Genomic DNA, 17,393 nt, shown 5'->3' on the forward strand with positions numbered 1-17,393 from the left:
AAAACTAATTACCTTTTGTCCAGGAGCTATGAATTTGTGACAGAGTTCAACATCTTTAGGACAATTTGAGAGAACTGTCATTGCTGTAGTCTTGAAGAGGCTCTCCATAACCTAAGAGAAATGATACAGAATTGCCTGACATGTAAGTTTCATGAAAAAACCAGCTTAGGGCTCTGCAGGGACTACCCTCCAGGTTTTAGCAACTCTAAAGCCATTAGGCCTCTTACTTCCTGATTATACTGCAGCAAGTTAATTCAGTTTTCAGACTGATCAAAAGAAACATCACAACTTCTTCTCAGAGTAGGAGGGAAAAAAAGACAGAAAGAAAAATGTCTGAAGTTTTTGTTAACAGTTTCAATAGCAGTAATGAAGTGAGCTGTCAAATGAACAACTAAAACAAACTGATGCCTCAATTTCAGTCTACTCGCTTGTAGAATCAGAGCAGTAATGGTACCTGTTTTACAGGACTGCTGTGAGAATTAAATGAGATAATACATTCAGAAGACTTAGCTCAGTGCCCAGTCCAGAGGAGCACACAACCAACACCAGCTGTCATGAAGAGTGGAACATTCTGAAAAGTGCTTCATTCAGTCATTGACAAATGAAAGTAAACTTTAAGATTACAGAAGCAATGAGATCTAGCTTCATCCAAATACATACATTTTTACTTTGCTAAAGCGTAAAGTAAAAATAATATAGATCAAATATGACACAAATCAGTATATAAGATTTCATTCTACCAGGGATGTCTGTAAGTCTCTCAGGGGAAAAATTTGTTCTTAGAAGAAAAAAGTGACTGGAATGGAAAATATTTCTAAAATATTTTTAATCCAAACTAAAACTCTTGTTTTGAAGTCAATGAGATCATACTGTGATTTCCAAATGTGTCCTCATAAAGAAATACATGCTAAGTCCAGGCTGCCCCACCAGACAGTTGTTTCCCTTTGCTCTCTCAATCACCAGACACCCTATCAATGCTGCAAATACAGTGGGGCTATATAAGTGTCTGAGTAATTTAATTGATCAGCTATAGCAAAGAACTTAATTATCAAGTAACAACTAGTTAAGATTTATGTACATATAGAAAATATTTTGGGCTTCCCTGGTGGCTCAGTTGGTAAAGAATTCACCTGCAGTGCAGGAGACCTAGGTTCGATCCCTGGGTTGGGAAGATTCCCTGGAGGAGGGCATGGCAACCTATTCCAGTAATCTTGCCTGGAGAACCCCCATGAACAGAGGAGTCTGGCTGGCTACAGTCCATGGGGTTGCAAAGAGTTGGACACGACTGAGCAACTAAACATACACATAAAATATTTTATACTTCTTTTTATATATTTTTTTTCTTTTTATATTATTTTATATTACACATGTATTTTATAGAAAAGTAAGGAATAACTTGATGAAAGAAGAGCAAAACGAGGCTAAAGGTGTTTTACTTTGAGGCTATATCACCTTCAATCCAGCAGTGAAATAAAGAAATCACTAAGTAACTAAATGATTTATGAAGGGTTATATCTCTCAATCACTGAAAAAAGCCAATGCATTTTGGGAGGAAAAAAACACGTAAATTGGAGAGTATGCTTACACTATTGAGAGACATAATACACCTATTTGCAAGATAAAGACTTTGCCACTAGGCTGGTAAAACAGTATCTTTGATGAGCAGTATATTTCCATTTGAAGAAGAAAACCATTGGCTCTTCTAACCTTGACTTTCAGACTATGTTTTATGAATATATTAAAGAAAACAGAAACTTAACTGAAGAGTTAACATAATCCTCAGAGGTTTTAAAAAATATATTATTCAATAGCACTGAAATATCAATAGTACTATTTAAGTGTTTATATTTCATAAGAGGAAAATATTCCTTGTTACAATACTGATTTAATATATAAGAGACTGCTCTTCATCAAGGTAATAATTTCCACAGAATTCAATTTATCAAAGGGAGAAAATTAAAACAAGCAGAAGATTACTTTGGGAGGAACATATTTTTTTCTTTTATCTTTAGGAAAAGGTTTATATTTCAATTAATCAAACTATTCAACAGTGTATATCCACAGAGTATCACTCAGTGGAGCAGCAAATAATTAAGAATCAGTTACAGAATACATAATTATAGAGCAAAGATTACAATGTTTAATTAATTCTAACATAACCATGTCTATTGTCTTTATGAACTTTCCCTCTGGTTTTATGTTGGGGCAGTGGAGAAATAGGAGGTAAAAGGTGTGGTTCCATTCTCTACAATACTCTCCTGAGCCAAAGAGTAATAAAGAATTGGGTGGCAAGCTAAAACTAAAAGGTGATTAAGGAATTTTACTGACTCCATGAGGCTCATATTCTGAATCCATAAATCTGGAAAGGCGTTACTCAACAGTGTTACTATTAACATTTTTGGCTAGATAATTGTTTGTTGGGGGGGAAGAGGCTGTGTACTGTCGATGTTGAACAGCATCCTTAGCCTTTATCCCCGAGATGCCCAGCGGCAACCAGTCTTCCCTGCTCCTCCCCCATTCCCAGGTAGGGACAAACAAAAATGTCCCTGGGGAACACTGATCTAGAGAAACCAAGGAGAGACAGTAAAGGAGTGTATGTAATGAGACACTGTGGGGTGTGGTCAGCATACCCCCTCAGGACCAAGATCTTTATCTGCTGGGAATATTAACTGCTGATGGTTCATAGTTGGGTCCTTCTTCAGCAACTGTCCAGACCAAGAGTGTTGTCTTACCCACACAAAGTTACAACTCGTCCTAGGCTACCTCATGTCCAATGACTGGCTAACGGGGGAAGCACTTGCTTTCCCATGGGACACCATGAAGGGCAATTCTAGCTTCCAAGGTCCTCACAGAATTGGCAATGGCCTCTGTAAACACATTACAGTTCAACTTTTCCTTCTGTTCAGTGGTGCTGTCTTCCTTTCCTTTCCAGATATTTCTCTAGAGAGCATTCCCCAGTACTATCTACACACAAATCTCTGCTTTAGGGTTTATTTACTAGGAAATCCAACTTAAGATAGGATAATAAAATTGTGACTCCATTCTGTTAAGAGGAAAAGGTAGTATTTCTGTTTAAGTGGAACTGGGTCATTTACTGGGTAAGTAAGAGTAGAGATGAATAGAAGAATTGATACAAATTTCTAAAATAAACATATTGTAATTAGAAAATCAAACTAAGATATTAACCAAAATGGTAATGGAGAGAGAATTCATAGTAACAGTTAACAAATTCTGGATACTTACTAAGTATCAGGAAGTATCATAAGTGCCTTATAATATTATCGGCCTAATCTTATGAACTACCCCATGAAGTAGGTATTATTATTCCCATTTTTCAGATGAAGAAATTGAGGCTCAGAGAAATTAAGTCCCATGTCTAAGGTCACACAGTCAGTAAGTGACAGAGCTAACAATCAAATCCTGGGCCATCCAACTCCAGAGCTATGTTCTCTCTATGGATTATGGCCACAGCCTCCTGAAAAGTCTCCCATCCTTGTCTTTGTCTCCTTCTAAATCATTCTTCATCATTCATCATTCTTTATCATGCTGCTAGACAGGTATTTCTAAACTGTAACACTGACCATGGCCTTTCCTCGCTGGGAACTCTCTCTTCTTTATCTTTTGTATTAAGTTCAAATCCCTCAGCATGGCATTTAAATACAAACTCTTTCTATCATGATCTGACTCTTGACTATCTCTCCAGCTTCATCCCTGTTCCAGAGTTCTGGCAGCTCCTGTGGATGCGTTCTCATATTATAGCTATAGACATGTTTCTCTAACTATAAAGATGCTTTGTTTATTTGCTTAGCAAATACCAAAAGCTACTATTTACTAAGCCTGCTTTATGCCAGACCCCATACTTAGTGCTTTACACTATATACAGTCTTTCATTGGTTGCTGCTCTTCTACTTGGTGACTACTAAGTTGTGTGTCTCTGTGACCCCATGGACTATAGGCCGCCAGACTTCTCTTCCATGGATGGGATTTCCCAGGCAACAATACTGGAGTGGGTTGCCATTTCCTTCTCGAGGAGATCTTCCCGACCCAGGGATGGAACCCACATCTCCTTCATTGGCAAGCAGATTCTTTACTACTGAGCCACTACTGAAGCCCACTCTTTCATTTACTTCTCACAATAACCTAATAAAATAGCTACTATTTTTCTCATTTTACAGGGCGAATGCTAAAGATCACTATGGTTAGGTAACATAGCAAAGTTAATGGCAGAGTTTGGACATGAACTGAAATCAGTGTGACTCCTGTACTTTAAACTATTACACTAACAGCATTTGGTAGATGTTGATTAAATTAAGTAGTTCTCTATCTTCTTCATTCTGTGAACACCTGTAAGGCACCAATGTCTGAGGTAAAAATGTATACAGAAGCTTTAATGTCACAGATGTCTGATATTTAGAAACTATTTTAAAACCTGAGTACCTACCTGCATGAGATCTTGAAGGCTCTCCAGAAAAGAAATCTCTGCTTCTACCATATAGAACTCTGCCAGGTGCCTCCGGCTCTGAGAATTCTCTGCTCGGAATGTTGGACCAAAGGTAAACACTTGAGTAAAAGCTCTGCAATTCAAGATTAACAGTATAAAAATAGGATTTACATGATTAATTCTAAGTTTTAAAAATATTCAGTGAACGCTTAAGGAAAAAAAGTTTTCTGCCTTTGCCTTGTCCACAAATCCACATTAGCTGCTGTATTTCTTTAATGGGTGATAATAATAGTTTCCTTAAAAATGTTACATTTATAGAAACCATTTTATCCCAAAGGAACTTGCAAATGTTTTACAAACCCTACAGCTTACTAAATATAGACGTATAACCACTTCTGGGCGCACTCCACTGCAGCTGCCTTAAACAGCAGACAAGTACATTTCACAGCAATGGAGAATAAAGTCAAAGACACACCCCACGGCCCAAGAAGCCACACACAGAATCTAGATAGCAACAGTTAAAATCAGAATTTCATGTGGATGAGGCGAGTCAAGCATTTTCTAAATATGTGAAAAAGGAGTATCAGATACGCATGGCAACTTGCCTTGTTAGGCTTACTCAAGTCCTTTATGCCCACTCAAGAGTTTCATTCAGTGTTGAATGACCCCTGACATTTGAGGGGTGGGGTGGATTTTCAAGAACTGTCTATTTTAACTGTGGTTTTCAAGAAGGACTATAGCTCAACAACATAAATGGGAAAAAAAATTATTTTTTTCATGTCCTGCAGAGAAGTGGGCATTATACCTTCATTCTTTAATATTTATAGTGTCCTTCATATATGAAAAAGGTGACAACTGGGACTAGACCAAGCATGTATGAACAAATGAGTATTTCATGAGGCCATGTACTCTTTGAATTGTAAGGTTTCGTTAGAGCAAAACAAGAGATCTGGGGCTCCTTAGCTGTTACCCTGAACACTCTTCATTTGTCTGTCATCAGTCAGATAACATTAAGATCAGAAAATAGTACAGAAAACAGACGGGTTGTAGATATGTATGTATCAGGGTTTTTGTTTTGTTTTGTTCTTTAAGTAAAGATACTCTAGGAGATTAAACAGTAAAACAATAATACCGGAAATTATGAGATTTATTTTTTCTTTCAAAGGCTATTTCAGCTAAGGCCTAGTTGGTAAGAAGCTTAGGAATTTATGTTTTGGTTCTACAGCTACCTTCCTGAGATCACGTGCAGTTAACCTCTGAGAATCCTAGTTTTTCACGGAAAAACAAACAATAAAAACTCAAAATTCCTACGGTAACCTCTCCCAAGATTCAGATCCAGACTTGTCTACTAGAATGTTCCTGAAAACACTGACCCTACCTTGTCCAAAATGAAAACTCCTGTTCCCCAAAACAAATGAAAAATAAAATAGTGAACAATCCTGGTTTTCCTTTTACATTTTCCCCAGTTCTGTTAATCTCAGTTAACCCACCTCATCACCCAAACCAGATCCCCATCCCACCCTCACTGCCCACACGTTTCCTATCACATAATTCCAACTGTTCACACCTAGGAAAACTCTTGCAAATCTAGAGACTATTCCTTCCTCCTCCCAAACACTTGTTTATTTATTTGGCTGTGCCAGGTCTCAGCTGCAGCACATGGGATCTTGTCTGATCTTTGTTGTGGCATGCAGGAGCTTTTAGTTGCAGCATGTGGGATCTAGTTCCCTGACAAGGGATTGAGCCTGGGCCTACCCAGCACTGGGAGCATGGAGTCCTAGCCACTAGACCACCAGGCTAGTCCCTAGAGACTCTTCTTTATTTCCACAGATACCGTCTTAGTGTCATCTCTTGTGTCTGGCTCCTGCCTTTCTTCTGCCAGTCCCAAACTGTGGTAAGTTTTCAAATCCAAATCTGACTATATATCAGCCCTAATTTAAAAATCTTCAACGGTTGCCCCCTGCTCAACGGTTAAAATTCAAACTCCTAACTTGGACCAGACCTTCCTTCCCAAAGCCTTTCCTCCAGCACACTGAGGACACTCCTTACATGCCCTGTGTGCCTTAAGGCCTTTCCATTGGCTGTCTTCTGTCTGTAGTGCCCATCCCCTGTTCCTCCCTCTCCAATGGCAAATCTCCATCCATCCTTCAAGACTTAAATGTCACTTTTTCTTACCATATGTCCCCAAGTTTATTGTTTCCTCCTTTATATGACTAACATTGTGTTTATGTATTTATTATATAAAACGTATCACTTAGAAATATAATTATGCATTTTGTATCCTTTCCCCTCAAGAAACTGTGAAATTTTCTAGAGTGGGAATAATGTTTTATTCATTTTTGCATCTCCAGTGCCTATGATAAAACAGGTGCTCTAGTTGAATGAATGAGCAATGATGATGATGACAGGCTTCCTCAGCTGTGAACTGGAAAAGCACAACATCCTCACAAACAGTAACATTACAAATAATGAACAGAAAAATACTCAGATGTATTTTACTGTGGCTGTCACACAATAACTAAAATGGATCAGAAAATTTAGGTCTGTTCCAACAATAAATTAAAAAATTACAGGGCCATGAGTTTCCAATATATGACTATGCAATCTCTAGGAAGGCTGGCAATAGTATATCTAAATAAATAAAGTGACATTTTTTCTGGCACTGTATCACAAGAAATTGCATATACAGATATGCACTAATGACAAAGGATATTCTACTGAGATTTTCCAGGGCATAAATAGAAACTCCATGGTACAGAAGAAATTTACTTTGAAGGCTCTAAGAAAGACTTCTAAGAAATGGACAGCTATCATCCTGAAATACAAGGAAGGCCAATGGGATTGCTGTTCAAAAGTGACATATTATATGTATCAAGGTACCAGATACAGAGAAAACAGTGATCTAAAACTACTACAGATTCAAGTCACAAGGGCATCTGCTTCTCACATGGATAGGGAACTCTAAGATGAGCAGCGTCAGTGATTTTAAAAAATGGTTAATGATTTTCTCTTGCAATAAACATAGAGGTGCTTCCGAGGTGGCTCAGTGGTAGAGAATCCACCCGCCAATGCAGGAGACGTGGGTTCCATCCCTGGGTCGGGAAGATCCCCTGGAGAAGGAAATAGCAAACCACTCTAGTATTCTTGCCTGAAGAATCCCATGGACAGAAGAGACTCATGTGCTACATGATTCTTGCAAAAGAGTCAGACACAACTTAGCAACTAAACAACATAAAATATAGGAGATGAGGGATTTTTATTTTGGTAAGGATCAGATTCTAATTGTGGTGCTCAAAAATTAAGTATTTCTCTAATAGAGTAAGTAAAAATCAATGGTCAGGGTGCTTCCTCTGAATTACCAGAAAGATAAAAAGAGCTGGAATGCATGCTGAAAAATTCCCTAATTTTGCATCTAGTCTTTAAGCAGATAAATGTTTAAATAATTCAGTAAAGATAACCCTATGTCAGCATCCAGTGTTTTATTTATTTTTTAACTGAAGGATAATTGTTTTACAGATTGTTGTTGTTTTCTGTCAAACGCACCCAGTGTTTTATAATAAAGCAGCTGTAGCAGCAGCAGGAGGAGTGACAGTGGTCACCATTAGCAAGAGCTCCTTTTGGACCAACCGTTAGTTGTGAGAACCGTATAGTGAACTCCTGTATCATCAACTAAATATATATTGTTACTTCTATTTTCCAGGCAAAGAAACAGAAGTTCAGAGAGGTTAGGAAACTTCCCCAAAAGTCATTGAGTCATAGCCTAATAAGTGGTGGAGGCCAGATTCAAATCTAGATCTGACTCTTAATGATCATAGCCTTAACTGTGATATTAAATTAATGATGCTCATAACCAAACATGGACAAACCCAGGAAACAGGAGAGAAAAGTTTGTAATATGTGTCTGCTCCTGATCCCCTTTCTCAAAGATGGCTAGGGTGAGTGGTTTGGTTTATTGTGAATAGCTTATTTATGTGTTAAAACCATAGCTCTCTAAAATAGGTTGCTGTCATGTAAATAATGAGAAGATAAATTTTAACCAATATTTTGTAACTTTCAGCAGGTCATTCAGTCTTTCTGGTCTTCAAATTCTTACATGAGTGGGAGATAGGGGCAGTTTGGCATTATTCTCTAGTATCTTTTACAAAAATTTTGTTTCTAGGTCCCTGTGAAATTGCTATGTTTTAAATTTATCCTGATTTCCTTTTTTTTTTCTATCTTCCACACACATGAAAGTGGTTTGCAGCAAGGCTTGGCCCAAGCAATAGTTAAAATAATATCTGAGAACAAGGCCATTTCTAAAATAAGATACAAAACCAGGTGAAAGGCCAGTACTGCTGTGAGAAGAAACTAGCAGAAAAAACACTCAGCACTAAGAATCATTCTTGTGCCAAATTATGGAGAGAGGAAAGCTATATAAGGAAAGTCCATGAGCTTGGAGTTGATATTTAAGATAACAAAAGTACATTCAATACACAGCAATTAAGATAGCTACAAAAATGGCTTTTTAAAAATAAAAAGTAAAGTTACCAAAAATAGGTTCTATAAAGGTCATTTTCTCCCTTGCATGGAATTTTATAAAGCTGTAAATTGGCAAGTGGATTATTATAAAATAGTCACTGATTGCTTGGCCATTTATTCCTTCTGGCCCTAAAATTTAAGAGCTAATCTTTATATTTTGAAAGAAAAGAGGAATTACTGTTGTTTTTAGCTGAGGAAGAACTCATCATTTAGCATAAAAGGGATCAGCAACTTTCCCTAAGGCCACCCACTTCAAACCTTCTATCACTGTTCTACTTCATTCAGGAAATGTTCATTGAACTCAAGTGAACTCAAAGACAGCTTTAAACAGGCTTTTAAAACAATCTTTGTCAAGTGGTATTCCCATCATCCAGAAAACAATCACCTATTTTACTATTGCTTTGTACCCACTGGGTAAGCAATACTGTGACGTACTTGTCATTCACTGCTTCTACATGCCTAACAGAGTGGACACCGGGCACCTCCTTTTCAGCTTTCCCCTTTCCTCTATCTTGCAATAATACACTTGGTGGAAGGGTTTATAAAGAGACGGAGCTCTCACCACTTCATTAATTCTTACCAAGACATCTTAGCAAGGAGGCACTCTAAAATCTAAAAATGTCTTCTTTATCACTATTGCTAAACATTTCTGCAAAATTAATTTTCCTTATTATGTCCTGTTGTCATTGTTTAGTCACTAAGTTGTGTCTGACTCTTGTGACCCCATGGACTGTAGCCCACCAGGCTCCTCTGTCCATAGGATTTACTAAGCAAGAATACTGGAGTGGGTTGCTATTTCCTTCTCTAGGGGATTTTTCCAACCCAAGGATCAAACCCATATCTCCTGTATTGGTAGGCAGGTTCCCTACCACTGAGCTACTAATATGTCCTAAGTATCTGATTTAGAACTGAATTTGAAGTCCAAGCAAATTTAACCTTAATTGTATGATGAGAGTCAAAGTTTGATAGAGCCTGACAACAGTCTTGCGAAAGGGAGTGGAGAGTTGCCTCCTCTGATGAGCATGTGAACTGGGGGAGGGACATTCGGCAAAGGGAAGACAAATCACACAGGTCCTGAGGTAGGAGAAAGCCTGACATCTTTAAAGGCAGAAGCATGTATATTATCTATGGTGAAACAGATCACCAGCCCAGGTGGGATGCATGAGACAAGTGCTCGGGCCTGGTGCACTGGGAAGACCCAGGGGAATCGGGTGGAGAGGGAGGTGGGAGGGGGGATCGGGATGGGGAATACATGTAACTCTATGGCTGATTCATATCAATGTATGACAAAACCCACTGAAAAATAAATAAATAAATGAAATAAAAAAAATAAAATAAAATAAAGGCAGAAGTAGGCCAGCAGCAAGACGAATGGTAAGAGATGAGGTCAAAGAGGTAGGAAGGGATCGCACACAGAGGGTGATCCTTGTAAGCCACTGTAAGGAGAGTCTGGATTTTATTTACTACTCCTTGAAATATCTAACACTGACCTCACCTCAGTCATTTAATTAATTTTCAATTAATTACCTTTTGGCACACAGAATTCACCAATTTGTATCCCCTGCCCAGGTCTAGAAGCACACATTCAACTCTACTCAATCTTTCACTTGTCTCAAATAGAACTCATGCCTCCCTGACCCCTCACACTGGCTTCAGTCTTCTTCCAACTTTCTGGGTCTATCCTCCCATTAGGTATACCACTGTTCATAGAGTCTTTTAAAATTTTTAGAAAATGACATATATGGATGTGACTATTTGTTTAAAGTCCATATTTTTCACTAGACTGTAAATTTCATGAGTGACCTTATCTATTTTTTGATTCATTACAATATAGCCAGTTCTTAACTGAGTGCACAACACACAGCAGATAATCTAAACTTGTCAAACAACTCATTTTCTGTAAAATACGCTGATGCCCATACTTTGAATCTTTGAAACAGCACTGGGATGGGGGTGAGGACAGAGGAGCAAGAAGTGGAAGACGGTAAACAGAGTATCAATTACTAAGCAAAAAATTCTGCTATTCCCTGAAATAATTTCTCATAGAAGGCACTAGCAGATAAAAGAACCAGTTTTTTGAAAAGACTCCCCACTTGTTAGTTTTCGTGCTGTCGGCAACAAGTACACTTTTGAAAAGTACTGGATCAGAACTTCTCTAATTAGCAAAGATTTTACTTTTTGAGAAACTAAAATATAACCACACGAAAAAAAATTTCCCTAAGTCCTATTCTATGTAAACGGAGAAGCACTTGATGTTTTGGCTTCTGCCAGAGTAGATACCAACAAGTTAAAACAATTATTGTCATTTCATTGTCCCTGCAATGATGGACTTTTCAGAGGATGGACTATATTTAGAAAACAGCATGTTTCTCCAGGATCAAATTTTGCTAATTTTTTTTTGCCACTTTATTTTTTAATTGAAGGATAACTGCTTTACAGAATTTTGTTGTTTTCTGTCAAATATCAACAAGACTCAGCCACAGGTGCACCCATGTCTCCTTCCTCCTGAACCTCCCTCCCCATCCCACCATTCCAGACTGTCACGGAGTCTGACCCATTGTTTGAGTTCCCTGAGTCATAGGACAACTTCCCCTGGCTGGCTATTTCACATATGGCCATGCAAGTGTCCATGTGACTCTCTCCATACATCTCGCCCTCTCCCTCCTCCTCTCCCCCCAGGTCCACAGATCTGTTTTCTACATCTGTTTCTCCACGGCTGCCCTGCAAATAAATTCATCAGTACCATCTTTCTAGGTTCCATATATATGCATCAGTATACAAAACATATATTTCTCTGACTTACTTCACTCTGTATAATAGGCTCTAGGTTTGTCCACCTCATCAGAAATGACTCAAATATGTTCCTTTTTATGGCTGAGTAATATTCCATTGTATATATATGTACCACAGCTGCTTTATCCATTCATCTGTCAGTGGACATCTAGGCTGCTTCCATGTTCTAGCTGTTGTAAAAAGTGCTGCAATGGACACTGGGGTACATGCTTCTTTTTCAATTTTGGTTTCCTCAGGGTATATGCCTTAGAGTAGCATTGCTGGGTCATATGATGGTTTTATTCCTAGTTTTTTAAGGAATCTCCATATCATCTTCCATAGTGGCTGTATCCATTTGCATTCCCACCAGCAAAGCAAGAGGGTTCCCTTTTTTTCCACACTCTCTCCAGCATTTATTGTTTGTAGACTTTTTGATAACAGCCATTCTGACTGGTGTGAGGTGGTCTCACACTGTAGTTTTGATTTGCATTTCTCTAATAGTGAGCGATGTTGAGCATCTTTTCATGTGTTTGTTAGCCATTTGTATGTCTTCTTTGGAGAAATGTTTATTTAGGTCTTTGAGAAGATAAACAAAGCTGACAAACCACTAGCCAGACTCACTGAGAAAAAAAGGGAGAAAAATAAAATCAACAAAATTAGAAATGAAAGAAGAGAGGTTATAACAGACAACACAGAAATACAAAGAATCAAAAGAGAATATTATGAGCAACTATATGCTAATAAAATGGACAACCTAAAGGAAATGGACAGGTTCTTAGAAAAGTGCAACCTTCTAAGACTGAACCAGGAAGAAACAGAAATTATGAACCAGCCAATTACAAACACTGAAATCAAAACTGTGATCAAAAATCTCCCAAAAAACAAAAGTCCAGGACCAGATGGCTTCACAGGGGAATTCTATCAAACATTTAGAGAAGAGCTAGTGCCTATTTTTCTGAAACTCTTCACAAAAATTGCAGAGGAAGGAACACTGCCAAACTTAATTCTATGAGGCCACCATTACCCTGATACCAAAACCAGGCAAAGACAACACACAAAAAAAGAAAATTACATGCTAGTATCACTGATGAACATAGATGCAAAAATCCTCAACAAAATTCTAGCAAACAGAATTCAACAACACATTAAAAAGCTCATACACCACGATCAAGTCAGGTTTATTCCAGGGATACAAAGATTCTTCAATATACACAAATCAATCAGTGTGATATACCATATTAACAAATTGAAAGATTAAAAACCATATGGTCATCTCAATAGATGCAGAAAACACCTTTGACAAAATTTAGCACTCATTTATGATAAAAATGCCTCAAAAAATGGGTAAAGAAGGAACCTACCTCAACAGACTAAAGACTATATATGATAAGCCCACAGCAAATATTATTCTCAATAGTGAAAAACTAAAACATTGCCTCTAAGATCAGGAAAAGACTAGGGTGTCCACTTTTACCACTATTATTCAAGATAGTTTGGAAGTCCTAGCTATAGCAATTAGAGAAGAAAAACAAATAAAAGGAATCCAGATGGGAAAAGAAGAAGTAAAACTCTCACTGTTTGCAGATGACATGATACTATACATAGAAAACCCAAAAGAAACTATCAGAAAATTACTAGAGCTAATCAGTGAATTTAGCAAAATCGCAGGATACAAGGTCAATATACAGAAATCACTTGCATTCCTATAAACAACAACGAGAAATCAGCAAAAGAAATTAAGGAATCAATCCCACTTACCATTGCAACAAAAAGAATAAAATATCTAGGAATAAACCTCTTAAGTAGACAAAAGAACAGTAGATGGAAAATTGTAAGACACTGATGAAAGAAATCAAAGATGATATAAACAGATGGAGAGATATTCCATGTTCCTGGGGAGGAAGAATCAATATTGTGAAAATGACTATACTACCAAATTCAACCCACAGATTCAATGTGATCCCTATCAAATTACCAATGGCACTTTTCACAGAACTAGAGCAAAAAATTTCACAATTCATATGGAAACACAAAGTCCCTGAATAGCCAAAGCAGTTTTGAGAAAGAAGAATGGAGCTGGAGAAATCAATCTTCCTGAGCTCAGGCTATACCACAAAGCTACAGTCATCAAGACAGTGTGGTACTTGCTAATTATTTTAACTGTGTATTTGTCCTCACATTTTCAATGATATACTACAACCATCTTTTCAAAAAAGGTATACATTTTGCAAATGAATCTATTTGTGTCTAGACCACCCCTCCTGTAATCTCTCATGTTTAGCAGTCCTTGCACTGCGGACCATGACAGAGAACGTGTGAGAACTTTAGGTACACGCACTGCACAGCATTTACATGTTATTTAAGTCTACGAAGATTTCAAAGGTTACCTTTTCTGAAATCTTACACTATAGCAGAAGATGAGTCATTAAGACACTGAACTATCAACAATGTCCTGGGCTCAAGTCCTGTACTGATGACCCTTACTTTTTAAAGGTCATCATATTAATTAATCCAAAGTCTGTAATCCAAAGACCTAAACTGAAATTCTGGCTTCTCTGCTTATGAACTAGCCAGGTTAACTTCTTTCAGATTAAATTTTTCTATGTGAAAATGAAGTTAAGTATACATTTATCATGGGGCTATTATAAAGATGAAGTGAAACAAAATATGCATAAAGCTTAATGTAATGTAAACTTAATATAGTATTAATTAATGTAATTAATATGGTAACTGGTTCAATAAACAGGTATGACTATTTTTTGGTTTGTTTCTGTTTATGTCTCCTTTCTTTCCAAAGGTCTATTGTTCTCATTTCATTGGTCTCAAAATCTCTTTATAACTTTCAACCAGTGCAAAAGAGATTCTTTTTATGTAGGCTATGTCTACCAATATTTACTATTAAAACTGAGAAATTTTTTAAACATTGTTCATTTAAAAACAAACAACACACCCATCATATGTCATAAAAACATCTTTTTAATAAAACTTTTTAAGAGGAGTGGTATTGTTTTATACTTTTGTAAATTTTCTTCATATCTGGCTTAATAGAGGACAGCTGGATTCTCACATCTGCTTATGCATTCAATCTATTGTGTTATCATATGTTATGATGACTGGAAAACTCACTGTATACTCACGAAAGAACAGGAATGAAAATAACAAATACTGGCTTAGTAATATTTTGAAAATAGTTTTCATCTCATAGGACTTTCTGAAAGAGTCCTGGGCAGGGGGCAGACAAAACTTTGAGACCCATCACATTAGGCAATGATTCTTAATAAGCAGTATTAATTCTGGGCTCTACCTGTGGAGACTTACATTCAGAAAATCTAGGGAGGGTTCTGGCCATGAGTATATTTTAAAGTTCTACATGTAATGACTATGTGAACTCCTGATTAAGCACTACTACCCTAAAAAATAGGTAAGAGCACTCATCAATATATTTTTCAAAAAGTTTGATGGCTATCATTCTTTAAATGGATATAATATATGCTAGTGAGGATGGGGGGAACTCCTTGTACATGCTGGTGGGAATGTAAAATTGTGTACTTACTGTGAAAAAGTCTGGTGATCCCTTAAAAAGTTAAAAATAGAATTATCATATGATCCAGCATTTCCACTCTGGAGTAAGAACACCAAAGAAATGAAAATAAGTGATCAAAAAAACCCTCTGTGTGTGTTAGTCACTCAGTTGTGTCTGACTCTTTTGACCCCATGGTCTTGTCAGGCTCCTCTGTCCATGGAATTCTCCAGGCAAGAATACTGGAGTGGGTTGTCATTCCCTTTTCTAGGGGATCTTCCCGACCCAGGGATCAAACCCAGGTCTCCTGCACTGCAGGTAGACTCTTTACCATCTGAGCTACCAGGGAAGCCCTCTCTATGTGTATGTTCAAAGCAGCATTTTTCGCAACAGTCAAAAAATAGAAGCAATTCAAATGTTCATCAAAGCATTAACGGATAAATGAGATATGCTATATTTATATGATGGAATATTACTCAGCCATGAAGAGAAACAAAGTACTAATATATCCTACAATATGAATGAACCTTGGAAACATGATGCTAAATGAAGAAAGACAAATACAAAAGGCCACATATGGTATAATTTCCTTTCTGTGAAATATCCAGACTAGGCAAATCCAGAGAAACAGAAAGGAGAAGAGTGGCTGCCAGAGCTGGGGAGAAGAGGGAATGGCAAATGACTGCATCATGGGTATGTGGTTTCTTTCTGGGGTGATAAAAATGTTCCGGAACTGTGTAGTGGTGCTGGTTATACAGTACCACTAAAAGTAAATTTCAGATTATATGTACTGTATTCTATCACAATAGAATTTTAAAAAAGAAACTAATTGTCCAATAGGCACTTTACACATGTTTTATTTCATTCTTGCTACTCTATGAGGCAGGTGATTTCACTTTATTTACAATGGAAGAAACTGAAGCTTAGACAAGCTAAATAAAAAGTGCAGAGCAGCACAGCAAAGGTGGTTTTAACCAGAGCAATTTGACTCCATGGCCCACTTTCTGCTGAGTTGCATGTGTGCACGCTTCAAGACTAACAAAAGTGTAGCACAGATGATCAATGGTCCCACAATCCTGCAAAAGACTACCATGTGCTCCAAAAAGAAGTTTTTGAATGGATTTTGCCACTCCATACAAGGTCATTTCATTCCTGGTTGCTGTTTCCAATATACCTTTCTTCTTCCACTTGCTATCTCTGCATTTGCCACTTCCTACAATGCACAGCTCCTTTTGTCTCTCTTAGGTGTTACCTATAGCCCCTCCTTAGTGGAAGGGGGACAGTCATTTATAAGCTTTTATGGTCAATCAGGATACTTTTTCATTCCATTTTAGGTTACAAAAAAGGATAACACGTAACACTATAACACAGTAATACTGTGGGTCCTAAAAGATTGAACATGAGTTAAAACGAAGCTTTGTTAGAAATGCTTAAATGATCTACAGCAGTGGTTTTATTACTTTAGCACACACAGAATCATGGAGGGCTTGTTACCACATAGCTTGCTGGACGCCACACTCGGAATTTCTGCTTAAGTAGGTCTGAGGGTAGGCCTGAGACAACTACCAGGTGATGTTGATGTCCCTGGTCCAAGGACAACCCTTGGAGAGCCAGTGATCTAGAGTTGGTCTCAATCTTGGCTGCATAGAATAACCTATGGTACTTCAAAAAACAATGTTGATGCCCAGAAAAACCAATTAAATCTGTTTTTCTGGGGACTTGCACTAAAATCTGATGCATCTGTATTTTAAAAAAAGCTCCTCAGACACTGTAACCACTGATCTAGACCTTCTAATTGTTAATTATGATTGAAGGTAAAACATACAAATAATACCCTTGTGGTTTCACAAAAAGGGTATGGTTTGTATAAAAGCTAGGGGACTACAAATGAAACAAAACATTTCTAATATTCTTGACAGATTCCAAATCAGAGCTTGGTCTATGAACATAAAAGCACCAAGGAACCATGGCAGACTAAGAATAGAGGCAAGATCCTTTCAAAGGAGCACTTAGCCTATAGAAATAATGCAGAAACATCTCTATTTCTCTGCATCCATTTCCCCCTAATTGGAACATGAGGAAAGAGGTCAATGGAGGACAGAGTTATTGGATACTCTTCTGAATCTGTTTCAATGCCCAGTC

The 17,393-nt window shown here is 37.5% G+C and overlaps 1 protein-coding gene across 3 annotated transcripts in view; it reads right to left on the bottom strand.

Moving 5' to 3' along the window:
* The window catches only part of NARS2 (asparaginyl-tRNA synthetase 2, mitochondrial), a 127,997-nt gene that overhangs the window by 22,092 nt on the left and 88,512 nt on the right, over positions 1 to 17,393 (bottom strand). For all 3 annotated transcript variants that reach the window (XM_043875624.1, XM_043875617.1, XM_043875631.1), the window contains 2 exons: positions 4,442 to 4,574; positions 13 to 111 (listed from right to left, as the gene is read on the bottom strand). In XM_043875624.1, coding sequence (XP_043731559.1) covers positions 13 to 111; positions 4,442 to 4,574 — 232 coding nt within the window. The remainder of the gene's footprint in view (positions 1 to 12; positions 112 to 4,441; positions 4,575 to 17,393) is intronic.

Source organism: Cervus elaphus, chromosome 2 (assembly GCF_910594005.1).
Source record: "Cervus elaphus chromosome 2, mCerEla1.1, whole genome shotgun sequence".
Classification (NCBI taxonomy): Eukaryota; Metazoa; Chordata; class Mammalia; order Artiodactyla; family Cervidae; genus Cervus; species Cervus elaphus.